General features: G+C 46.0%; 2 protein-coding genes across 3 annotated transcripts; both read right to left on the minus strand.

The window, feature by feature from the left end:
* Window positions 1–1444: 1444 nt before the first annotated feature.
* LOC106740910 (adenylate cyclase type 2-like) lies at window positions 1445–9740 on the minus strand. 2 transcript variants are annotated; one of them, XM_014612374.1, is made up of 20 exons: window positions 9630–9740; window positions 6640–6774; window positions 6348–6568; window positions 5966–6122; window positions 5676–5825; window positions 5282–5403; window positions 4954–5201; window positions 4520–4863; window positions 4067–4353; window positions 3828–4004; window positions 3569–3749; window positions 3419–3502; window positions 3215–3301; window positions 2975–3118; window positions 2817–2912; window positions 2622–2745; window positions 2346–2555; window positions 2046–2226; window positions 1827–1962; window positions 1445–1756 (listed from the first exon to the last, which is right to left on the minus strand). In XM_014612374.1, exons 1-20 carry the CDS (start codon window positions 9738–9740, stop codon window positions 1589–1591), a joined length of 3363 nt encoding a protein of 1120 aa, XP_014467860.1. In that variant the 3' UTR covers window positions 1445–1588. The 2 variants fall into 2 exon arrangements, with proteins under 2 accessions (XP_014467860.1, XP_014467861.1); XM_014612375.1 differs by lacking the exon at window positions 9630–9740 and adding an exon at window positions 8131–8251 and having other exon boundaries at window positions 1589–1756.
* A 4180-nt stretch (window positions 9741–13920) lies between these two features.
* LOC106740989 (importin-4-like) lies at window positions 13921–19743 on the minus strand. The gene is made up of 15 exons (XM_014612538.1): window positions 19593–19743; window positions 19156–19242; window positions 18972–19079; window positions 18732–18884; window positions 18429–18617; window positions 18052–18346; window positions 17806–17963; window positions 17138–17729; window positions 16834–17069; window positions 16555–16757; window positions 16153–16493; window positions 15816–15991; window positions 15522–15730; window positions 15131–15441; window positions 13921–14991 (listed from the first exon to the last, which is right to left on the minus strand). The coding sequence occupies exons 1-15, from the start codon at window positions 19644–19646 to the stop codon at window positions 14867–14869; spliced, it is 3237 nt and encodes a 1078-aa protein (XP_014468024.1). The 5' UTR covers window positions 19647–19743; the 3' UTR covers window positions 13921–14866.
* Between the last annotated feature and the right edge of the window lie 2993 nt (window positions 19744–22736).

Consider the following 22736-nt stretch of genomic DNA (forward strand, 5'->3'; position numbering starts at 1 on the left):
TTTATTATAACAAACGCGTTATATTTCGTCTAGTCTGTATAAAATCATTCTCAGCAACGTTATAATCGTATTGACGATTGATGAAAATCGTTGAAAATCAAGGCAAAATGCGAGGCACCGCAATGAATATAATTGGTAGTGTAAATAGGGTCATATATACGAATGGCAGTGAAGCTTATGGTAATAAATATTTTATTCAAATCGTTGGACAATCACATTAGTCAATTGTTTCTAATATATATTTAAAAAATATATACAAAAGATATTTACACAAATAAACAAGAGCAAGCGATCGCTTCCTCTCTTCGCCGTTACCGCTTTTATAATATAAAAATAAACACGTTGTTGTACATATATATATACATATACGTATATACACATGTTTCTTCCGCACAATCTCGGCTTTGTTTCGCGACATGTGCGACCGTGTGCGATCGCTCACAAATTAATGAGTCGCAACACTCAGAAAAATACGCAAGGAAAGCGACTCTCCCGGCATTGGATGTGTAAAGTTTCACGACGATTAATTACGTTTGAATTGATTTCGAAGTTTATCGCGTAAATTCGCTCGGTCGCTTCGATCGTAAAGCGAGGAAAAAAGTTTCCGTATTCGCCGCGTGTATTCCGCGCGACGTTCTCTCACGTGTAACCGATCGTTACGTACAAAAAAGGTAAATGATAAATTACACGACCGATCGACCTGCTCTCGGCGGATATGGATCAAGTGTTGCAACAATGGTCATTAAGTGCGGATGTAACATTGTAGCGATATAATCACCCGCTATGATGAGACGAGAATTTCATTGTCGCTGTCGATCACGCGCATCGATGCACGCGGTCACTTACATTTTGATTAGCAGCAATAGTAATTTGGCGACGACAGTAATGCACATCGCGAATCCGAGTGGAATCTAAATACAGTTGAGGTATTTCATATGTTACGTCTTACTTCCGCACTCTCTCTCTCTCTCTCTCTCTCTCGTTCACCGCGTTCATTCTTTGGTCTCTCTCGCGCACTTTCTTTGGTTTCTCTCGCGCGTTCGCTCAAACATTGCAGGGTGTTACGCGAGTCGCTCCTTACGTATCGACAAACGACGCTGAAAAAAGCGAAAAATCTCGAACACCGCATCCAATATTTCTCTCTATTTTAAACTCTGTAGACACATTGATATATTAATATGATATTAAGTATCATATATACATATATATATATATATATATATATATGTATGTACACTTATGAATCCGCGGACGAATATAAATATTATACGACGACGTTACATGTGTCGTTAGAAACCTCATAGTTTATTGCTTTGAGACAATTTCCAATTTCCTAACTATAGAAGTGCAGAGCGACACGCGAGAAAATTAGTCATTACCACAATGACGTACAATGCAATTTGTGTAATATACCTCGCTCCCCCCTCCAATATATTTTCTTTTATTTTATCATTGATATTTCTTTAACCGTTCAGAAGCAAGTATCGCATGTACGATAGATGCGGAGAGAACGACCGTCCGTACACCCTGCATGCTTCGCACGATTCTGGCCGATTGAATAAAGTTAGTTCGAATCGCGGGTCTTTTGTCACAAGGAGGTTTCTTCCACAAGGGAATCCGCCTTTTCCAATGTTCGGGTCTCGTCGACGCCGACGAAATACGTCGTGACGTATCCTTTCGGCTTGACCCACGTCTCACCGCGTAGATGACACTTGACACCTTGCTGTTCCAAAACGGCGGCTGTATCCGCAGTCACCTGAATCAATCGAAAGGACGGATTACGCTCGGGCCTGCACTCGCTTTGGAAAATTCAATCGAAATCCAACCTGTATTTTCCCCGGTAGCCCGGTAGTGTCCATTCTGGACGCCATGTTTACGGCATCGCCCCAAATATCGTACAATGGCTTTTGAGCTCCTACGACGCCGGCTGTCACCTCTCCGTGAGAAATTCCGATTCTTAATCTATGTCAGAGGGAAAAAACAAGGTGACTCGAGTATTCAAAGCGAGATAATTTCCCGCAACGTCGCCTTCGCGCATCACTCACTTGTGCGGTTTCGACGAGGTGAGGGATCTTGCGTTTATTCTGTCGAGCACCGCCATCATTTGTACGGCAAACTGTGCCATCACCTTGACCACGTCATCGTCGCGATACCCGTCGCTTTCGGTGCTACGCATCGAGTCGCGTCGGCTCGCTTCCAGTCCACAAGCCGCCATGTACGTTGTGCCTGAATGAACGTGATAACGGATGAATGGAATGATAACGGATACGAAACTCTGTATTTTATCACTCAGCTCCGTATCTCTCCGTTCGCGCAAACCTACACACGTATGTGGATATTCTCACCGGCGATCTTTATCTTCTCTATGCAGCACACAAAGTACGGCTCGAAGAGCAGCTTGTCGAATTCACAGATGATCTCGTTCAGATCGATCAGTATGTTGCTCTCGTCGATCGACAACTCGGTCAGAGACGCGAACATGACGGCGACGTTGCTGTGAGCCTCGTGGTAAGGCTCGTTCTCCTCAGTCCGGTTCATATTCAAGTAGAATTCCGCTGCAAGAGAATCGCGCATTGTGATCTCCCGAGTAATTAGTCCGACGAATGCGAGAAGACGCGTACCAACGTGTTCCGGCAAGATGTTGCGCAGCAGAAGCTTGTTGGCGTTCCTCGTGTGGAACGCTTCGTCCTGTTCTTTCGTCAGTTGACGTTTCCATTGGTAGTCCAGCCTGCTCAGATAGCCCGCCTGCTGGACGAACGTTAGTGAGCGTCAGTTCGAACGAGTAACGAGAATACGCGTGATTTCACAAGACGCACCTGACGGTCAATAAGATGCAGAGAAAACGTGAGGAACACCACGCTCAATACGTGCGCTACTTTAGAATCTAACCGAGGATTCCACGTGTCGCCCGACTAGAACATGCGAAATGTATCTTATTTCTCGATGTCGACGGACGGAGAAATTCGTACGATACCTGAAATACATTCGACCGATACACCCAGACGTTCCACGCGTAAAAGGCCACCACGCCGACACCTATTATGAGTTTCAAAACGTAGTGGACTCTCAAAAAGAGGAAACTCGTGAGAATCGCCAACGAACAGGTTTCCGTCATTTGCTGAAAGAGAGATGAAAGCAGACCGGAACTGTGGTGATGCGGAATTCGTGCGAACAGGAATCTCGTTGCGATACACAATAAATAATTAAATCTTACCCAAGGCGTAGGTATGCATTCCCGCGTACCGGCTGTCATGTTGGAGGTTACGTTATTATTGGATTGTTCCAAGTTTTGACATTCGAACTGAAAGAGAAAAACGCTTTATTCGCATTACAAATGAGAACTTGACGGAGAACCTCGCGAGAAACGCATTTCAGTTTTCTAACAATATTAATGTGCCGAACATCGAAAGGATCTTACGATCATGTCGAACATCGCGCACACCGCCAGCATTATCGTGATCACCAGGTACAAGATAGTCCTTAGAAGGGCGCACCACACGACCTGTATCGAATCGAGATGTTAATTGGACTATAATAATGATCCGACATTTGTCAAAAATCTGTCTACCTTTACGCTTGTCTGGTAGAGAAAGTACAATAGTTTGTTCCGCGGCTGCGGAACGTGTCCCTCGTGTTCGTCGTGCGGATCCTTGAAGCGGTTCCACACGAAGTGCATCCACGTGAGCGGTATTAGAGCTATCAGGATCAACATGGCCAGCCCGTAAACGATGCTCGTAGGTCGATCCCAACTGAAAGGAAGCATTAGTCAATAAATTGACAGCGATTCACCGGTCACCGGACGTTTTCGATATCTCTGGCGCACGTACTCTGCGAGCATAACCGTGGGCACGAAGTAGATGAGTCCCATGAACAATAGAACGAAGGCCGCGCAGCCTATATAGAATTTGAAGAGAGGGTCCGGCTCGCGCAGGAACGGAATCTCCCAGCTCCATTGCCGAAACGTCAGGAAGAGCGGATTGATGTGTTCCCATCTGCTCCACTGTCTGGAAGGACGATCTGTCAGCGGGTATCGAGGATGGGGAGGATTCAAAGAGGACACACTTACTCCCACTTGCTGAGAGGCATCTGATTGATGGCGTTCTCCATCTCCGCGTCCGCCGCTTTTAACATCAGGTGATAATCCCGCAGGCAGGAGTCCATGAAATGCGTCCTTCGTCTGTACGTGCTCGCGCAAACGTCCGCCTGATTGTTCAACGTGGACGTCAGTCGTCTACTCGTTCTGGAGCTGGTGCTGATGCTGGTGTTGGAGCGCGTGTAGAATTTCACGTAATGCTTGTTAGCTTGCGGTGGCGGCGAGTCCGATCTAATTACCGTCAAAGTGTTCTCGCTGTTCTGCAACAAGGTTCGCCTGTCAACGACGCGAAACACTCAATGGGAGTTCGCTCGGCGAAGAGGACGGTGTAAGACCAGTGGCGTAGGAGTATATTACGAATGCCTGGGACGAGCGAGGATGAAAGAGGTGGCTTGCAATTTTCCTACGCCACCGGGAGACACGCACCTGCTGGACCTCCGGTAAGGACGGCGTGATGAGGTAGCTGCGAATGCCGTATTTCCTCAGAATCTCGTCGTTCAGCGTCTCGACCGGCACGCAATCGTACTCGCTCCGGTCCACCAGGTCCAGCGTCTGCTGAGTGACGTGAACCTTCCCGGGCTTGCCGGTCTGCTCCATCTTGTTCGCTATCAGGACGTCGCGCGACCAAACGTCGTACTGCCACTTGTTCGTGCCCAAGATTCCGGATATTATGTTGCCGGAGTGCACGCCGATCCTCATGTTCACGTCCACGCCGCTCTCGCGACGGACTCGCGCCCTCACCTCGTTGATGATCCTTATCATGTCCAAGCCTGTGTGTGTTTCGCGACATTCCGTCAGAGAAATGGGATCTCTCACTCACGCGGTCTCAGGGTGACGCGGAAAATAAACACACGATTTACCGAGATCGACGCAGCTCTTCGCGTGCTGAGAGTTCGGCGTGGGCACGCCGCTCACGCAGTAGTAACAGTCACCTAAGAATTTGATTCTGAGCACGTTGTGTCTCTCCGACGCTTCGTCGAAGCTGCCGAACAGGTCGTTCAGGGTCTCCACGAGTTTCCGTATCGGCAATGTCACCGTCAGTCCGGAAAAGTTCACCACGTCTGCGTACAAGATGCTCACGTTGTCGTGCGTCTCCACCCAAAGATCGCTGAAAAGGAAAACGATCGAAACGGAATGTGCTGGGGATCTTGAGCAATGCATCTCTCTCTCTCTCTCTATTTTTCTTACTTATGTGGCCTGCCTTTCGGCGGTGGTTTCTTATGCTCCTCTATGAACTTGAAGATGTCCCTGAAGTCTTTCTTGATTTTCGCCGTTATGTGCTGCGGCAGTATACTCCGCGTCAATTGTTCCTGCAAACGATGACGTCGCACGTGTGGAATTTCTTGACAAAGCGATTTTACGACAAGAAAAGAGATAATATACGAGGAAGAAAGAAAAATTCGGAGGCGGAAAGATAACGATCCGGAGATCGTCGTGATCCGATTATCCAGCACGACTATCTTCCGTCCTATTCTTTCTGTTTTCTTTATGATTTCACCGAAAGGAATCTCTCAATTTTTCGATCTTGTTTCGTCATGCTCTCACGTCGCTTTTCGAGCATGTGTGTAATCTGTGGACTTACTTCTTGGTCCTTCTCATAGTTCAGCCTGAGCGTGGATTCGACGCATTTTCGCCGGTCCAAGAAAGAGCGCCTGATGACGACCTCGTTCATGAACCTGAAGTAGAGTCCGAGCCCGTTCACGCACACAAAGTATATCGTGTCGGCGATGATCTGGCGGGATCGAGGGAAAAGAAGAAGAAAAGTATGTCATGTATAGAGTATACTACCGCTCCTCGTTCTTAGGCCGTGTTTACTTGGTCAATCACGCGGTGGCTTACGTCAGACGTTTGTATCGCTGGTGGAGGGTTTACCTTGGTACCGTAATCGGTCGTGTTTCTGTAGGTGATTAACGACAGGGTCGCCAGGTAACACATGGTGGCCGTAATGCCGAGCACGAAAGCGTGTAGATTCTCCGTCAGCGGCAGGAAGACGTAGCACGCGAGAAGTGCGTGTGTCGCGTACGCCGGTCTGAAAGAAAAGCAGGGGGGAAGAAAAAGAAAGGGGAAGAAAATGATAAGAAATGGAAATTAGAACGACGAGGCGAAGTGCTGCGGCGTTTCGCGAGAGAAATCCTCTGTCGTAACCGTCGCTCACGCGAAGATCGCGCGTTCGCTAAGTTTGCGCAGGCGGAAAGCTCGTTAGGTTCGCCTGACGAGGTTCAGCGTCAAAGAAATTATTCTGCTCCCTTCGTACCTTATCGGCGGGATCTCGTTGTCGACGGAGGTGTAAAACAGAGGAATGGCCAAGTCGCCGACAACCAGGAGCACGATGATCAGGCAGGACAGCATGACCGGTAGGTACTTGTTCTTCGCGATTATCTTCGATCTGAAGGACAGAGCGATCATCGGGCAGAGAAGAGCGCCTACTATGCAGTAGACCACGACGTCCGGCAGCCATTCCTTGAAGTTGGGGATCTGGACCGAGAAGAGAGCAAAAGCCTCGCTCATCGTGTCCCCGTAATATTGTAAGAATTCGAGACGCTTACCATCCCGATCAAAGTCAGGCAATATGTAAATCTGAGCACCAGTTGCAGTAAAACAAACAGCGAGAGATAACCATACTGAAGTCTCCTCTGATAAATCGTGTACAGCTTCTCCAGGCTCTTGTACTTGAATTGTTTCTGAAAGTGAAAGCCCGCGTAAGAGAGACCACAATCGTACTCGTCGTCACGTCGACTAATTACCGCAGATAATTCCGCGATTATTCCGGATGTTCGCGATACGGTGTTTATCGCGGCGAGACACTGTGTGTATCCTCGGACAGATACTCGTTCACGAATAGTACTCACGATTGGTGGGACTTTACTTCTAAAAAAGAGGTCCAAGATCGCGACTTTGCTCGATGCGCGGAATTGTTGATTTATCTCAGTGAGCAACTAAAGATAAAGGTGTGCGCGAGAATATCTCCTTTGTTCCACTAAAGATACGGAGAGAGAGAGGCTTGAGATCGTGCGCGTGATCGTGCATATTTTGCGTATAAAATCCCTCGTCTATACCGGCATGTATCTTCTATATCGGAACAGAGAATCCCCTTTTATAACGGAACGGGTGATATCGCTTTTAGCGTGAAGCTGTATTTTTAGCTTGTATTGAAGGAAGAAGGCGAACGAACGGAGGACGCGCTCTTCTACGACGATTTCTTCGCACGACGATCTATACGAGCGCGCAGGATACTCTCGCGATGTTCTTCCTCCTCTGCGAGGACGCGGACTCAAAGTGGACGGCGATTAGCGAGAGAACAACTCGACACGCTTTCGTTCCTTTCACGTAATCTCACAGGACGCACCACAGCACGCTGATCGAAAAGCTGCCACGACACTTCTTCCTTTTTCTCTTTAACCAACGACGACGGTGCACCTTCTTCCTTCGCGGCTCATTCGTCCGCCCGCGACGGTCGCCGACGATCTGATAATTGCGCGCGTGGTGCGCGCAAATTATGCGGCTAAGCTCGTAAAAACGACAAGTCGTCCTCTCCTCGGGCGCAGTCGCGACCGTCCCGCATGCACCACATGCATTCGCTATCAATTGCATGTGCAATGTATGCGCGGCGAGTAATTCTTTCTAGCACATTTATTGCGACAGTTGCAACGCCGGAGAACACCATTCCCTTTTATGCCTTCGCATCGGCACGCATCTTTCGCTTCGATTAACACGGTAAAAATGCGAAAGAAATGCGATACACATCAGTCCTTAAACATCGTTCTCCCTCTCGCAGGATCCTCACTCAAGCTATTTCCTCCCGCTGTTGCATTCGACTCCCCGCCGTTAAATTTACTTAACGAACGCACGTTAACTATTGCGCTTGGTTTTAACGAAATCTCATCGCCACGGTCGTCGGTGTGTAATGCTCTCTAATGTAATGTATCGTTAGACCGATGGCCGACGACACATAGATAACGCAGCACGACGTATTATCTGGACGCAGGATCGCAAGGTGGTGTGACAGAGAGCTCTCTGTCCTTTTCTCTCTTACTCACGCGCGACTTTTCGGCCGACGATGCAAAATACGAGCGCGACCTCTCGCGCGGCCACACCCGCCGAAAAATCACACCTCCATCGAAAATGCGGCGGCTGCAAGCTCGAGCTGCGCTCGAAGGTGTCTCCGCTCGCAGCGGGGCAAACGTGCGTCTCGCGCGCTTGCGTTTTGCCCGCATTGTCGCAGCTTGGCGAATCTCTCTCTCTCTCTCTCTCTCTCTCCCTCGGCTCGCTGAATATTGATCTTCAATCTCGAACTCGTACGGCTCGAGCTCTCCTCCTGTTATTTCTGTTCGCCCTCGCAGGCCGTTTTCTCACCCAACTCCTTCGAATCGAAGATATTCGGACTGTAAGGACAATAAGGGTGAGGTGAATAAGCGTTTCATGGTCAGTCGTCCTCGCGGGAGACGCATCGTGCTCTCGTCGAGATGGACATTCATCTGTGAATGAAGGATTCGAGTATAAATTCATAGTTCATTTTAGTTTTCCCGAAATGTCGGACCGCAGGGAAGAATTCCTCCTCGCGTGAATTTTCCAACGCGAACGTTACGAGCGACCTGCATTTCAGTCCACCGACGGTGGATTAGTGCGAAGGACGTGCAGTCGATTGCTTTTTCTAATAATCTAACTTATCGAACCGTCGCTGATACGCGCCGATAGCGTGGTAAATAAATTTCAAATCGCTCACACGCCGTCGGCCGTAGCGGTGGGAGTGCGATTTTTTCCCGTGCGAATCAATCGACGAGAAAAGAAGCGCGATAGAGGACGACTTCTTCCGGTTTTTGCAGGCCGAAAGTGCCCACTTGGATGAGAGAACCGTCACGACATCGCTCGAGATAAATCGATCGTTGCTCGATAAGCTCGTCGCATTTTCGAAGAATTCTCATCTTCCCTCTCTCTCTCTCTCTCTCTCTCTCTACTTGGCACCTTATACGAGCCGTTCCCTCCTGATAATAATGACTTTGCGCTAAAAATTCTCCTATAATCTTGTTTTCCTCGCAGCCGTCTCGAGTTTTGCGGGATCGTCGAGAGGTACTTGGACGTGTCGCGGAAAGAAATCTGTCGCCTGAGACGTGCTTCTTGTCGATGCTTTTTTTTTTTCACAAACGACCATTATACAGATAACGCACAAGTAGCTGGAAAAAGAGACATAAAATATAAAGTTTACGCCCAGGTGACTCGGACATTTTTCTCGTCCAGCATGACGATATTAGTTTTATTCACGCCGATGCGGAAGATTAAGTGCGATATCGATCGACGCCAAAGTTTTTAATCTTCTCACGTGTTTTCGCGTCGTCGCAGAAATAAATCCGGTCGGACATTAAAAGATATTCCGCCAATGTACATACCGCGCGCGCAATGTCTTTTCTTTGTATAATTTTACCATTACTTCTGTAATTATAATTCTGATTAAACGCAAGTTGAACGTTTTTCACAGTCAACAGCTGCGCGTAAAAAAAAAAACAAATCGTTAAAGGGAGAATGAAAGGGAACAACTCACCCTCAGGCTAGACCACGTCCACTCGTCGAGACTATTGGGAGAAACGATACGGCCGTCGTCCACCTTTTGCAAGGAAGTCAACGAGGCTCGAGTCACCAGCTCCACGTCCATCTTTGTCGCTAGGGGGGTGTTTCGGTACTGCAGATGGATCAGATCATCCTCGATTACAAGTACCGGACGATAATGACGATGACGACGACAAAGACGGCGATCTCGTGGCCATCGGACTCATCCTGACGACAGACCTGCGAAGAGACCGTCGCACGGCGATCGGAAGAAGCGAATCGCCCTGATGCCACTGGCTCCGGCCACGACGGTTTCCCGTGGTCGCGCCAAGTCGAGCCAAGCGCAACGCCGACGTAGGCTTTATCGTGATAAGGCAAATAGGCCACTCGAAACGCTCCCCCTGACACTTCTCTGCTTCGTCTCCCTCTCTCTTTCCCGCTCTCTCTTCCTCTCTCTCTCTCTCTCTCTCTCACTCTCTTTCTCTTCTCCTTCTTTCTTCCTTTTCTCTTTTCTCTCTCGTTTTTGCTCCAACGGAGTTTAATGCACACTCTGCTGTTCTTTTTCTCCGACGAGCTTTAGCCGATGCACGTCATGGCGTTAATCGCGAACGACGGAGGCAGATCAGAGGAGACGGTGTATGTTCGTCAGGTAAAAATCACGATTCTCATGGACGAATCGGAGTGTATTTTCGAGAAACGTCTCTCCGCCAAAGAATTCCTCGCTACTATCGATAATAAATAAATCAGTTTGCGCGTCTACTGTATTAAAGACTCGAGGGCTCCTCTGTATTCTCGTCAGGTTGTACCGCACGAAATAAACCCGACATCAAGTGGCACCGTAAATATCCTCTGAGCTCCTTTTGCGTCTGGACACGGTATTTCCAAAGCTGTCTCGTCAAGGAATCGATCCTCCCTGTGTCCAGAAATTAAACTCGTCCCACCTGAAAATAGGATCTTCAATTAACTCGCGGTCGGTGTCACGGCATCGTTATCGATCGCGAGTGTAATTCGGGACATAGCTCGGAGAATAAAAAGAAGCACGGCCGAAAAAAAAACTCAGGAAACGATAGTTTCCTTTTCGTCAATGTGCCGTTAATTCTGCCTTAATTAAGTTGAGAGATTGGCGGGGAGCGCCTCGCGGCTATTTTTAGCATTTCTCGTCTGTGATCTTTCCCTCCGCCTTTGTGAAAGCTTCGGAAGATAGGCCAAATTTATCGAGAAATTAGGTAGCTATTTTCGTCTACAGATAACACACTGCTCGTGCAGTTACGAGGTATTTTATCCCGCAACATCGCGGGACGTTCAATGAAGCGTGCGTAATATCTACAATCACCTCCGTCGAGGAGAATGTTTTCTAAAACGCTTCGCTACGTTGGTAATAATTCTATGGTATTTTGTTAATTGAAAAGAAAAAAAAAAAAGACGAATCTCCCCATCGAGTCCGTACATCAAGGATATCGAGGTGAAAACTCTCTTGACAAATTTTACTTTTTATCAAGTATCTTGTTGCGTGCACCTTTGATAATAACAACGATAAGGAGCTGTACGTAAGACGAGAGGCGGAGAAGAGAAATCCAGCGAGGCGAGGAAATATTTTTGTCTCTAGTTATGCCATCGTCGCGGTCGGAATATTTTTCACCGGTCAGCGTGAACGCGTCGGCCACTTTCTCCGGGCGCATTCACGCTCGGTGCATCTTTCACTGCCGGGACAACGCGTTTGCAACAACGACCGTGACGTGTATACCTTGGCGAGCCGTAATCACTCGGATCAACCGCTAAACGATTACGATAGCGGAGAACTGCACGTCCGGGTTTGATTCGTCGATGACCGATGACGGTAAGCCGTCGGCGGTAGATAACGGAACGTGTTTAAGTTACGATCGTGAGTTTTCTTAATCGCCCGCTCGCGCTTCGTATGCCGACGGCGAGACACTCTCTTCCGGATTGCACCTGCGGACGAATCGAGCGGCCTTAAATGATACAGACAGTAATGTCCGTTCGTAAAAGGCTGCGTTTAACGCGGTTTCGTCAACGACGAGACGCCGGAATATTAATTGTCGATCGATTATCGCGAATGGTGATTCAATCACGAAGAATCCCGAGCTACACATGTCGCACTGTGCGGGCGTCTCGTCCGCGATCGATTCGCGAGAGAATCGCCGAATTAATCATTGAGTAAACAGTGTATTCATTAGCGTCGCGCACATAATCGAGCTTAATCACCGGGAAAACATCAGCTCGGAAATCAGGCGGAAGAACAGCGCGAACGGGATAGCCGCAATGCTCGATAAAACGCTCGACAAGCGTGTGTCGGAGAGCCACTTGCAGATTACGCGTGCAAATCAAAGCGAAGCTATTTTACAAAATCGCTCGAAAAATACTTTCTCTCACGGTCGACGTGATCGGCGGGCACGGATCTAGCGAGCAGGGGAAGTGACTTAAAACCCGAGAACGATCGATAAAAATTCATCAAAGTATCTCTCTTGCAAAATGCACTCGATCCTAAGGCTCTCCTAAGTATAGAATTCCGATTGTCCAAATTATATATAACGGCAGTTCTTACACTTTCCAATCCTTCCAGCGGACGATCATTCGGTCGCTAAAAAGTTATCCCAAGCGGCGGCGACGACCAACCGAACCCCCGGTATCATAGTGCTCGCCGATGAGTCGATTTCCGATTACGACCTGGCGATCGCCTAATCGGCACTTCCGTCATCTCGTCCGAGAGATCAGCCGATAAGCAAGCCGCGATTCCGGTGGAACAGTTGCGAGTGTCGTGAGAGAGAGAGAGCGCGCGCGCTATTCGAACTCGTGCGTTCGACTCGCAACAAACTACTTTCGTCCGACGAGACTTTCCACTGCCGATATCTGAGGCAGGCAGGTGTGACGAACGACATGGGTCGTACACCTACGGCTCTTTTTCGATTCGAGTCATGGTGGAGGCCTCAAGGCCGCGCGCACGCACGCGTCTCCTGATACCCAGAGCCTCGATTCAATGACACTTTTTACGACTTCCGCCGTGCCGTCGGAAGGTCGACTTTGCCGAGCACAATCCGTCCGACCGAGTCTGCGCGGTTTTCGACAATGAGCCTGCTGCTCGACCGATCGATCTCCATTGTCTAATGGCGTTAATTGATGAATGGAGGGCGTTGCACGTTCGACATCGCATGCACGCACGCGACGTTTTGTTTCGCGATAACAATAATAACAACACACGATAAAATCGAATTTTTGGGAGCGACTGACTGAGGAAGTGCCTCGAAGATTACACAGAGAGAGAGAGAGAGAGAGAACTTGTATTGTGAGGTAAATCGACGACTTTGCCGGAATCTTAACGAATCAATTAGATTAACAATAATAAGAGATGATCATGAGAGAAATACTTTTATATATACACACACGCGCGCATGTGTACACACCTTTTTCGAAGCAGCCTGCGGCTTGATTTCTCGATAATATGCACATTTGGTCGTGTATTTGCCTGCGGGTGATTCGGCCAAAGTTTATTTAATTAAATGTTTGCCGCCGTGTCGTCGTTATCGATATTGCGAAATCTTATCGAGCGTGAAAGGATGCACGCACGGAGAAGCAGCTAAGACAGAGATCGATCACCGAGGAAAGAGCGGAAATTCACGACACCAAGCCACGCTTCTGTTTGACGGTACACCGCGGATCTCGAACGATTTTCGCGACAAGTCGGGAAAAGGCGCGCACCGTGTCTCGTTCAGCTCGAGCGAGCACGCGGAGGCTGTGGGGGCCAGTGTTCGACGGTGGGCCTTTGAAAAGTCGACTGGCAGTACACAGTTATCTGCTCTGTTTTTTGATAAAGCGCCGATAGCATCGCGCAATGTTTCATATCAGTTGTGAGTCGTACGGAATTCCTAGAGGTCCCATTGGGAACTTTACGCGTCACCTTTGCGTCCTGCACCGAGCGCACACGCGGAAAACGTCGCGAGACTATTGGCCGTCGTACTCGGATTTCCTACGATATTCTTTAACGTGAATGGTCAAATTCAAAATAAAAGATTCGACGAATAATTAGTGAATTTGTGACACGGAAAAAGAATCATTGCCAATCGGTGCCTTCGGATTTAATGCCAACGTTTTGTACTCCCACCGGCCGACAAAAGTATTATGCGCGACGCGTCCAAGCTACTTAAATCTCGTGGTACGGAAATAATGACGAATCACATTTTCCGCTAACGAGCTCAACATTTTCACAAGTAGCCTCTGTTTTGAGAATACCGCAAGTGCGCTAAGAAAGTTTACAGTTTTTATAAAAAGCATGAGTGATACGACACTTTTATTTGTTCACATGATACATTTATTTTCAACGTGTATACGCAGTATGCTGCTATGCCGACTGCTTACAGAGAGAAGACGCGTCCGCTTGTTAGCAATGACATTGTTACCTGGCATTTGCCCGGGAGTGCCTGTTTCCGCAATTTCTTCCAGAAAACTGATACATTATAATCAATCAAATGCGGTCAATCCCGTGAATTCTCGTAGATTCGCACTACTTTCCTACACACACACACACACACACACACACATATGATCTATTTTTATATTTATACAATTCTCGGAAAATGTGCGTGTGTGTGAAGCGTTCAACAATGCAGACAGGTTCGGGTGATTCTAGGATCGAATGTTTAAAGAGCTCAATTCACGCGAGATTCGTGGGACCCATAATAGGAAGTTAGAAGCTCAATAATTCAGATACAATTTCGAGTCGGATAACGTAATAAGCGTAATATATCGAATTCCTCTATCACATATCATATATGCAAGATTTATGATCCGAGAAATAGGAAGATGTAGTATTCTGACGTAATCTTTCTCGCAAAAGTAATACAATCGCCATCTAATGATAATTCCAGTTTTCTGGTCAGCTTTTAAGACAGAATTGTCATAGACTAGAATTCTGCATAAATTCAAATCATACGTACAGATACTGCAAACTTACATAATCTATGGAAGAAATAAAAGTAAAAAATAAAGAGAACGAACGGTTGATCTATAAAATAGGTGTGAGAGAGTGAATTCAAAAATACAGTTGTAGCTCGCTCTCGTCTTAGATTTTCTCGTCGTAATAGAATTCGAAGAAAAAAACAAAACAACGAAGAAAGAAGAAGAGAGGAAATGTACCTCGTGTAAAGATTGCGAAACTATTGCAGATCGATACTTAAATGAGGACAAGGATAGCGCATACTACTCAATCGTTCGAATATCCTAAGAAAATATGCGTTGTATGTTCGTAATAACTTCCGCAGGCAACTCGCTGGAAAGCGCATTCCAATCATTCGGAAAGTCTCGCTGAGCAGACTTGATAAATTCGATGATGAGACTCGTCGTTTCTGCAAAGGGATAACGTATGTTCATTAGTTCACTGGCAGGATCGACACGTTGATCGTATTGCAAATGCTAAAATAAACTGAAGCAGCGACAACCGTGTAACAATAACGAGTCAATTGTCGCTCTTGCTTACAAACTCACCGCTGCTCCCGGCTTTTTCTTTGTGTAACACGCTGATCGCGACTTTCAGCAGCGTACGAATATGTGGCTGCAGGACAACGTGTCCGGCTTGGTATAGCGTGAGAATGCTCCTAAACACGGCTCTATTCTCTACAAAGTCTTCCTTCAGCGGTAACTGTTCCACGAAAATTGGAAATATTTGTTCGAGCGGCAGATTCGAATAATTTACGATAATAAGCCGTGCGATCGCACCGACGACGTTATCGCGAGTACCCGCATGCGACTCCTTCGCAATGGCGGTCGACAGAGCTTCCAGTATGGCGGGGTAATACCTGTGTTACAATCGTAAAGAAGAATGAAGAATTCTAATCGTATAATTCTACCGTTCGATCGTTATTCTCCGTTCACTTACGAATAAACGGCTTCTTTTCCGTGCAAAGCCATCTCCCCGATTCCGTAGATCACATTGTTGCGAACCTCAGAACTGGGGTCGTGGGTCAGACGCAGAAAAATTGGGAACAGTTGCGGGACAAACATTGACACCATGTGCTTGAGCCCGGCAAAGCAATCTGAGATTGTGCCAGTCACGAAAGACTTTTGTCCCTCGGATTTGCCCTTTTCCTGAGTGCATTTAACTCGGTTTAAGTATCGTGAATTTCAAGAGAAAATATTTGTATATGAATGATATAAAAAAAAAAATACATACCAGTCTTACCAGAAGTAACGGCAACACGCGCTGAAAGAAAATCGTAAAGTCTTCCGGTGCAACCACGTTTCCATAGTAGACCAATACTTCTCCCGCGTACTCCATCAATAGTTCGTCCTGTTCAGCCTCGGTATCGATACCCTCGCCTTCTTCCTGATCTTGACACTCCGTGTCACCTGCGGTGAAAATCACAATTCGAAATGCGCGCCAATTACAAAGTAATATTCACTGCCGGTACCAGAAATCTATAGTGTGCGTAACATGAACTATAGATTTTCAGTGCCGACAATGAATATCGGGACGCAGGCATTGTCATGTACGAGCAAACTACCAATACCTGTCATCACGGCCAACACGCAATTTATTATAGCGTCTTTGTGACCTGCTTCTGCGAGAACATCCGATTTGACGGTCTTCAAAAGTTCCGTGAACGCGTCCAAAGCGCTAATCGCGACCGTAGCCTCTTCGTCTAATCTCACCAACTCTGCCAACCGCGAGACCAACATAGAGAGAGCCTTCAACAATGCCTCTCTGCCTTCGTTGGTTTCGATTTTCGAAAAGTTGATGCAAAATTGTACCAGAGCCTCCACGCTCGCTTTACGTATATCTTCCAGAGGATAAGCAGTCAACTTGAAAGTTTCCTCAAAGGATTTTGCGAGATACGGCATGAAGGCCTCTCTGTAATACAACATGCTCGTTAGATACAATTAATCCCTGCATATCAAAGTCGACGACTCACTCTGTGTATTGAGCAATTTCTTTCAGAGCTAATACAGCCTCCTCTTTCTCCTCGATGTAGGCATTTTCGACGCTATAACCCGCAACGTCCTCGTCATAATCCTCTTCGTTGTCGGTGTTCTCAATGTCTTCCTCTTCGTTCTCCTCCTCGCTGAGATCTTCGTAGACAGGGAAAGCTGTAGCCTCGTCGTCCTTAACGTATGTCTGTAATCAGATATTACGTCATTTTCAACGTGTTCCTCTCCCAATTTCTTGCGATTCACGCAATCTTGATACACACCACAAACCCGTCCGAACTCCGAATACTCATTATCATGTACTCGACGATCTCGGGCAAAGCCATGGCCATCTCCTTCTTCATTACCGTGCTGATGGAGGCGAACAGTCCATAAATGGACTTTCGCAAGTCTGGATCTTCCGTCTCTTTTAGCAGTTTCATACCAAAATTCAGGGATCTACCTGTCAACGGTGCAAAGTGCTGTTCGCCTATTGTCTTAGCGATTGCTGCGAGAGTATCTGGAAAAATACCCGAGACAAAGGTAATTACGACGATCGTGTCGAATGTAATCGTCATTTCTACCAACCGACAGCTTGAATCTGAAGACACATGTCCGTTACGTTCTCGGTGAGATAACTGTTGAGAATGGTGACGATTTTCTCAAAGTATGGTAACATGTGCTCTTTGCTGGCACAGGCAGCGGAACTGATGGCACTCAGAGCGAGTTCTCTCACGTGCACCGGCGTGTCCGCGCTCAGGATCTCGAACAACCTTTCCATCAATGTGGGCAAGTATGGGAGCAGGCTATCGTTTAGATTTTCACAAAACATCTCGAGGGCGTAGAACATACGGCTGACCGAAGGCGGCTCCTTCTTTTCCTGCTTAATGTGGGCACATACTTGGCCGAGATACTCGAATAGCACGGGCAGCAATTCGGAAGAATACTGCGAGATTTCCGGTTGCAAATGCTCGGAGAACTGTCCCAGAGCGAACAGAGCAGCATTGCGCACTACAGGCGAGGGATGCGTGATTCCTTGACAGATGCACCGCAGGAAGGACTCGAGATACTTGGAACGAATGTATTCGCAACAACCTTCCGCCAATACAGCCATGGAGACGTACGCAGCTTTCTTGGCGTATATGTCCGAGCCTTGCAGTCCGGGTTCGATGTATCGTAACTGTGACACATCGTCTTATTTCGTTTCCGTCGAAAACAACTAACTCGTTTCTTAAATTACATCTGAGCTCTCTTACCATGTGTGGAATCAATTTTTCCGGCGGCAGATGCAACGCAAGCAAGTCTAAAGTTTGAGTAGCTGCTGTTATTGGTGTATCATTGTCGTTCTCTCCGCTGATATAATCGTCGTCACCGTCATTATCTGGCCGTATAGTCATGAGTACAAATAACATGTCTGGAAATCGAACAGCAATTGAATCGTTCAATCGTATTATATTCGATTCTTCTGTAATTGCAGATATGGAATCGCTGAAGTAACCTACCGACGATAGGCTCCACTAGTTTATGCTTTACAAGAGCTTTTTTCTTCGTTCTTGCTAACCAGCCAATAAAACCAACTGCTTTAACTCTAAGGGAATCGTCTAAAGATTTGTTAGTGGCAATCGCAAGGCACATGCTGACGAGAGGTTTGACATGAGGCGCTATCACAGCATTCAGATTCTCGCACAATTCATCCAGCAACTCGAAACATTCGGTGGCTCGTTCTTCGTCACACGTGGTGAAAGCCTGTATGGTGAGTACTATCAGCGGCATCATTTGACTGTAAGTATTCACCATCTGGAATGACACGTTTCTCAATAACAATATTTCGCAGTATCAAAGCTTCATTTGAAATCTTAGAGAGATTAATAATACGAACCACTTGATCGTGCTCAACTAGAGGAATAAGATTCTTCATCGTCTTTAAAATAAAGTAAGAAACTGGATTTCCCAAATTTTCCTGAAGACCGCTCAATGTTCGAGCGAGAAGTACTGCCAGAGATTTCGCATGCATAACATAAGTGTCTGGTGTAACTTCTGTCATAACGGATAAAGTAAAAATGCCTAGCTAGAATGAAATGTTTAACATCATAAAATAATCAGATAAATAAAAAAAAAAAAGTGTCGTTTTTATGTCAAATTTCACATAATCCTTGGAAAGATCGACCATTCTTTTGCTTACTTCCTTATTTGTCAGGTCTTCACTGGTAACTAGTTGTTGTATGAATTGTAAAACCTCTGGCCAATTGTTTATGGGTAATTCATGCTTAACGATGATACCGATTAACTGAGCTATAGCATTTTTAACATTTTTCTGTGGTTCATTCACTAAGGCCTGAAAAGCATGACAAATATGCACACATGTATTATGCAGCACAAATTCAAATACAAGGTAAAATTTAGTAATATAAAAATCACTCACTTGTAAAATAAGCGCCTTAAATTCAGTACGTATATTTTCAGATAAACTTGTCCAATGCTTTGATTTACTATAACGTTTCCTAAGGAGGACGGCTGCATACTGCCTTACCTATAAACATTCACTCTCAATCATATATTTACCAAAAGTGAAAATGATACATGAATTGACTTAAGAAATCACAAACCTGTGGATTTGTCGAAGTTACTATGAGTTGGCACAAAGCTGATATATTGTCTGGATTCTTGAGAGCTTTTCTAAGCTCTGCGGTAGCCTGTGTGACAAAATACATGAAGAAACTGAGTCATACCAGGATCAGAGGCGATCGAACAGACGATATCATTCTTAATTGCTGTTGCAAGAGACACTTTGATGGTTAGCTGCAGTAATTAACAACTAGCCCAACGGATATATAACCAATGCTTAAAAGTGATCGCTGCGCAAATGGTACAGCAACTTCGGTCGAGCGAAACTCTGCGCGTTTGACCGAAAGGATTGAACGGCTATCGGGTGATTGAACAGAATTTAAATTGGACAAACTCGAGTGAATCGAAACGAAACACGTGTTTTTCAGTGTTAAAAAGATCGAGTCGACGAGCGTGTCGCGAACGAAAATCTACGAACCTGTTGTATCGTGGTGTTATCGGGCACGCACAACTTCAACAGTATGCTCTCCATTTCTTATTTCAGCCGAAGGGTAAAAAATTTACTTGGCAGTATCCGCGGATGAAAACCGACCTGGCTACCCACAGCCGCTGTCCAAACCTGTTGGTGACGTCCATATGGCTACAATGTTCCCAGATGTAGTGATGCTAGACGGGCCGGGTTTCTCGCGCATGCGCATTAAACGCGCCTTCAATGGAGTACCTAGCACGAAGAAAATGAGATACTGTGTGTTAATGGGTCGTGCGATAGATTTCAGTTGTCGGACTTGAAATTGCAAATCGAGCACCGATAATGATCGTTACTTACGTCCTGTTATCCGATCTTTTCTATCCGCGCGATCGAACATAGAAAATTCTTTTTTCATCTAGACGTTGCCTAGCATGAATCGCCATGCTTATTCACTCCGGTCTAGTCTTCCCGCGTCGTCGATCAGTTTATTATTTTAAAGCGAACCCCTTCCTGCGGAATTTTTTCTATCCGCTATATTCCTCGCCTCTCTCTCTCTCTCTCTTTCGTTTGCTCGCACATGTAGACACCTTGAAATAATACAAAAGGAAGGAAAGAGAGAGAAAGATTCTTTCGACGTTATTTGAAAAATTTATCCGTGCGTAATAAATTGTGCACGTGCGTAAAAATATGCGCGTGTAATTTTATCACCTAGTTTTTTAATTTTAATTGAAAAATCTCTATACATGCGACTTAAATATATTTGGAACGTATAAGACAGGATATATAGGACATGAGGAAAGAATTTTTGCTGTTAAAACGATCTTTTACTTAAGATTGTAGTATTTTCATCCGCGTAGAGGCTTATCTTGAACAAGCGTGTGCCTGATACTTGGGGTATCTTTATGTATTCTCTTCGACATGAAGCTTGACACGAGTGTTGGCACTTGAGTCGTAAGAGGCAAATCTTAAGACTTACCTTCCTCGACCTCCTTGCGCCGCTCATTATTTTTATTACCCCTCATTCGATTCGATAGCTGCGTATATATGGTTGCTTTAGAGATTTTTCAAGATCCCCCGCGTCAAGAAATTAATTTTGATTATATATCAGAGACATATCATATACAGAAATGCTCAGACTACCATCGTGTAACTTATCGTTTAGCCATTTGTAACAATTCTTTTAATTCAACTTTTCGCAAATGTCTCAATCAAAATGTCTATTCTTGACTGAAAAAAGAATTAAACTACTAGGCGCACAGCATATTTTCCCGCCGATGGACCTAACATCGTCTCGAGAACATGACCACCAAAACCGCACGAAGGCTGTCAGCGACGTCGTTGAGTGACTCTTCTTGCACCTCATGTATGCATTCGTCGTTGGCTTAATGTGCATTCCGGGCGACGTTCGCTAAAGGAGAATTCGTTCGTGCTATCTTATTTTCTCTCAATGGCCGAAAAATTTTTCGTGAAATTCGATTATGAGGTCACCCACACAGCAGAAATGTCCAAGGTACATTATAAGGATATCCTAAAGATATTTTTACTTCTTTCTACTTCGAACATTTCTGCTATGCGGGCAGTTTCCAAACGTCACGAGCAAAAGGATTGAATTGCGCTATCGTAATCAGAGAAGTGGCTTTATATTTATCTAATATACGTACGAGATTACACACGTCGCTTTTTTTGTAATATTCCCTGAAGAAAATTTCGAAGAACTTACCTCGCACAAATCCTCCATTCGGCTCGTTTCCTCGACCGCGCGATAACTTAGTTCTAAGATCGGGTGTCAGCACTATTTCGGGAGCTGACAAGATCGATTATCGAGCCGAGCTTCCGCGAAGGAGCATTCCCTTCTCTGCCTCATATCGCAGCCGCGATTTTCCCAAAGGACGCGCCGGTATTCCAACATGTGACGCAAGAAGGCTTGTTCATGTAGCTCGAACAAGGATCGCCGACTAAAAAAACCGAAAGAAAGCCTTCCGCCGTCGCTTTTATGACGGGCAAACAAGCCCTTCCAACAACGCGACTCTGTCGCTCACGCGACGCGTTTGCTTACGAATTCCTTCACATTTTCACTCCGATGCGTATTTCAGATCGAAATCAAACGTACAAACCTATAAGCAGCCTAATAGGCATACTTGCGTGTTTGTTTTACAAAAATATAAGTACGTTTATTCGTATCATTATTCGCATTTGTTCGCTTACTCTCACACTTTGGTTATGTTAAAAAGAAAAAAAGTGAAAATTGTCAAATAAATCCAAAGTGTATAATGTCGATCTGAAGAAACACACGATTCCCGAGGTTACGAGAAAGTAGGAGAAAAAGTTTATGTGCGCGAAGCTCTCTTGAAAGATTACATCACTAAATTTATTCGTCACACGATGATGATGCGTCTCCAAACTGTCTGATGACCGACGGCCTCGTTGGGGAATTTGCCGGCCAATGTGGAGTAAAGATCTGGAAGAGGCTTGTCGCGGTATCAACAAATTGTTATCGCCACCGCAAAACCGTTGTGACGTAAACGACTATATCATCCGCGCTCATAGGAAGCGTGACACTTTCTTCTACGCTCCAGTTTGTCGACGCGTTTTAATCATCCGACACATCAATTCGTTACCGCACGAAATATTCAATGAAATTGTTTATTACAGCACTCACGCTTTTCACATGAACGATTGAAAATATTTTCGCTCGAACGAACGGAGTGGAAGCGGAGTGCACGCGATAAAAGAAAGAACTGTCGATGGAGAACTTGTTTTTTAGCAAACGTTATTTAATTCTACAGACTTCGTATCTCCGCGCCAGACTTAAATTAATTACACCGATTGATTGATCGTAAATATATATATAAATAGGATACGTTGTAGATGCATCGAGCGTTCTCTGCACAAGCGGACGTATCTTCCGACGCGCGCTACGCACGTTTGAGCCACTATCGGTCATGATTTCTCTCTTTTACGCGACTATATTTTACATTTTACGTACATCATTTATTCACGCCCGCGTGAGGGCATTCTTATTACTTTACTCGCACATAGTCACCGACGGATAAGATCGACATCCATCGGGCCACGAGAAGATCTCGATCGACGATATCGTAGCGCGGGAAAACACCGCGCGAATAACGAATCGTTCGCCTCGAGAAAGCGTCT

The sequence above is a fragment of the Dinoponera quadriceps genome, unplaced genomic scaffold (genome assembly GCF_001313825.1).
Source record: "Dinoponera quadriceps isolate SergipeBrazil2010 unplaced genomic scaffold, ASM131382v1 scaffold397, whole genome shotgun sequence".
NCBI lineage: Eukaryota > Metazoa > Arthropoda > Insecta > Hymenoptera > Formicidae > Dinoponera > Dinoponera quadriceps.

Coding starts and splice junctions, on each gene's coding strand:
- LOC106740989 (XM_014612538.1), bottom strand. CDS start 19,646: ATGGAGAGCATACTGTTGAAGTTGTGCGTGCCCGATAACACCACGATA. Junction 17,730..17,805: donor AAAAATTGATTCCACACATG/GTAAGAGAGCTC, acceptor GATGTGTCACAG/TTACGATACATCGAACCCGG. Junction 16,494..16,554: donor GAAATTGCTCAATACACAGA/GTGAGTCGTCGA, acceptor GTTGTATTACAG/AGAGGCCTTCATGCCGTATC.
- LOC106740910 (XM_014612374.1), bottom strand. CDS start 9,740: ATGGACGTGGAGCTGGTGACTCGAGCCTCGTTGACTTCCTTGCAAAAG. Junction 6,569..6,639: donor GCCTGACTTTGATCGGGATG/GTAAGCGTCTCG, acceptor TTCTCGGTCCAG/ATCCCCAACTTCAAGGAATG. Junction 2,227..2,345: donor AGAGAAGATAAAGATCGCCG/GTGAGAATATCC, acceptor ACGTTCATTCAG/GCACAACGTACATGGCGGCT.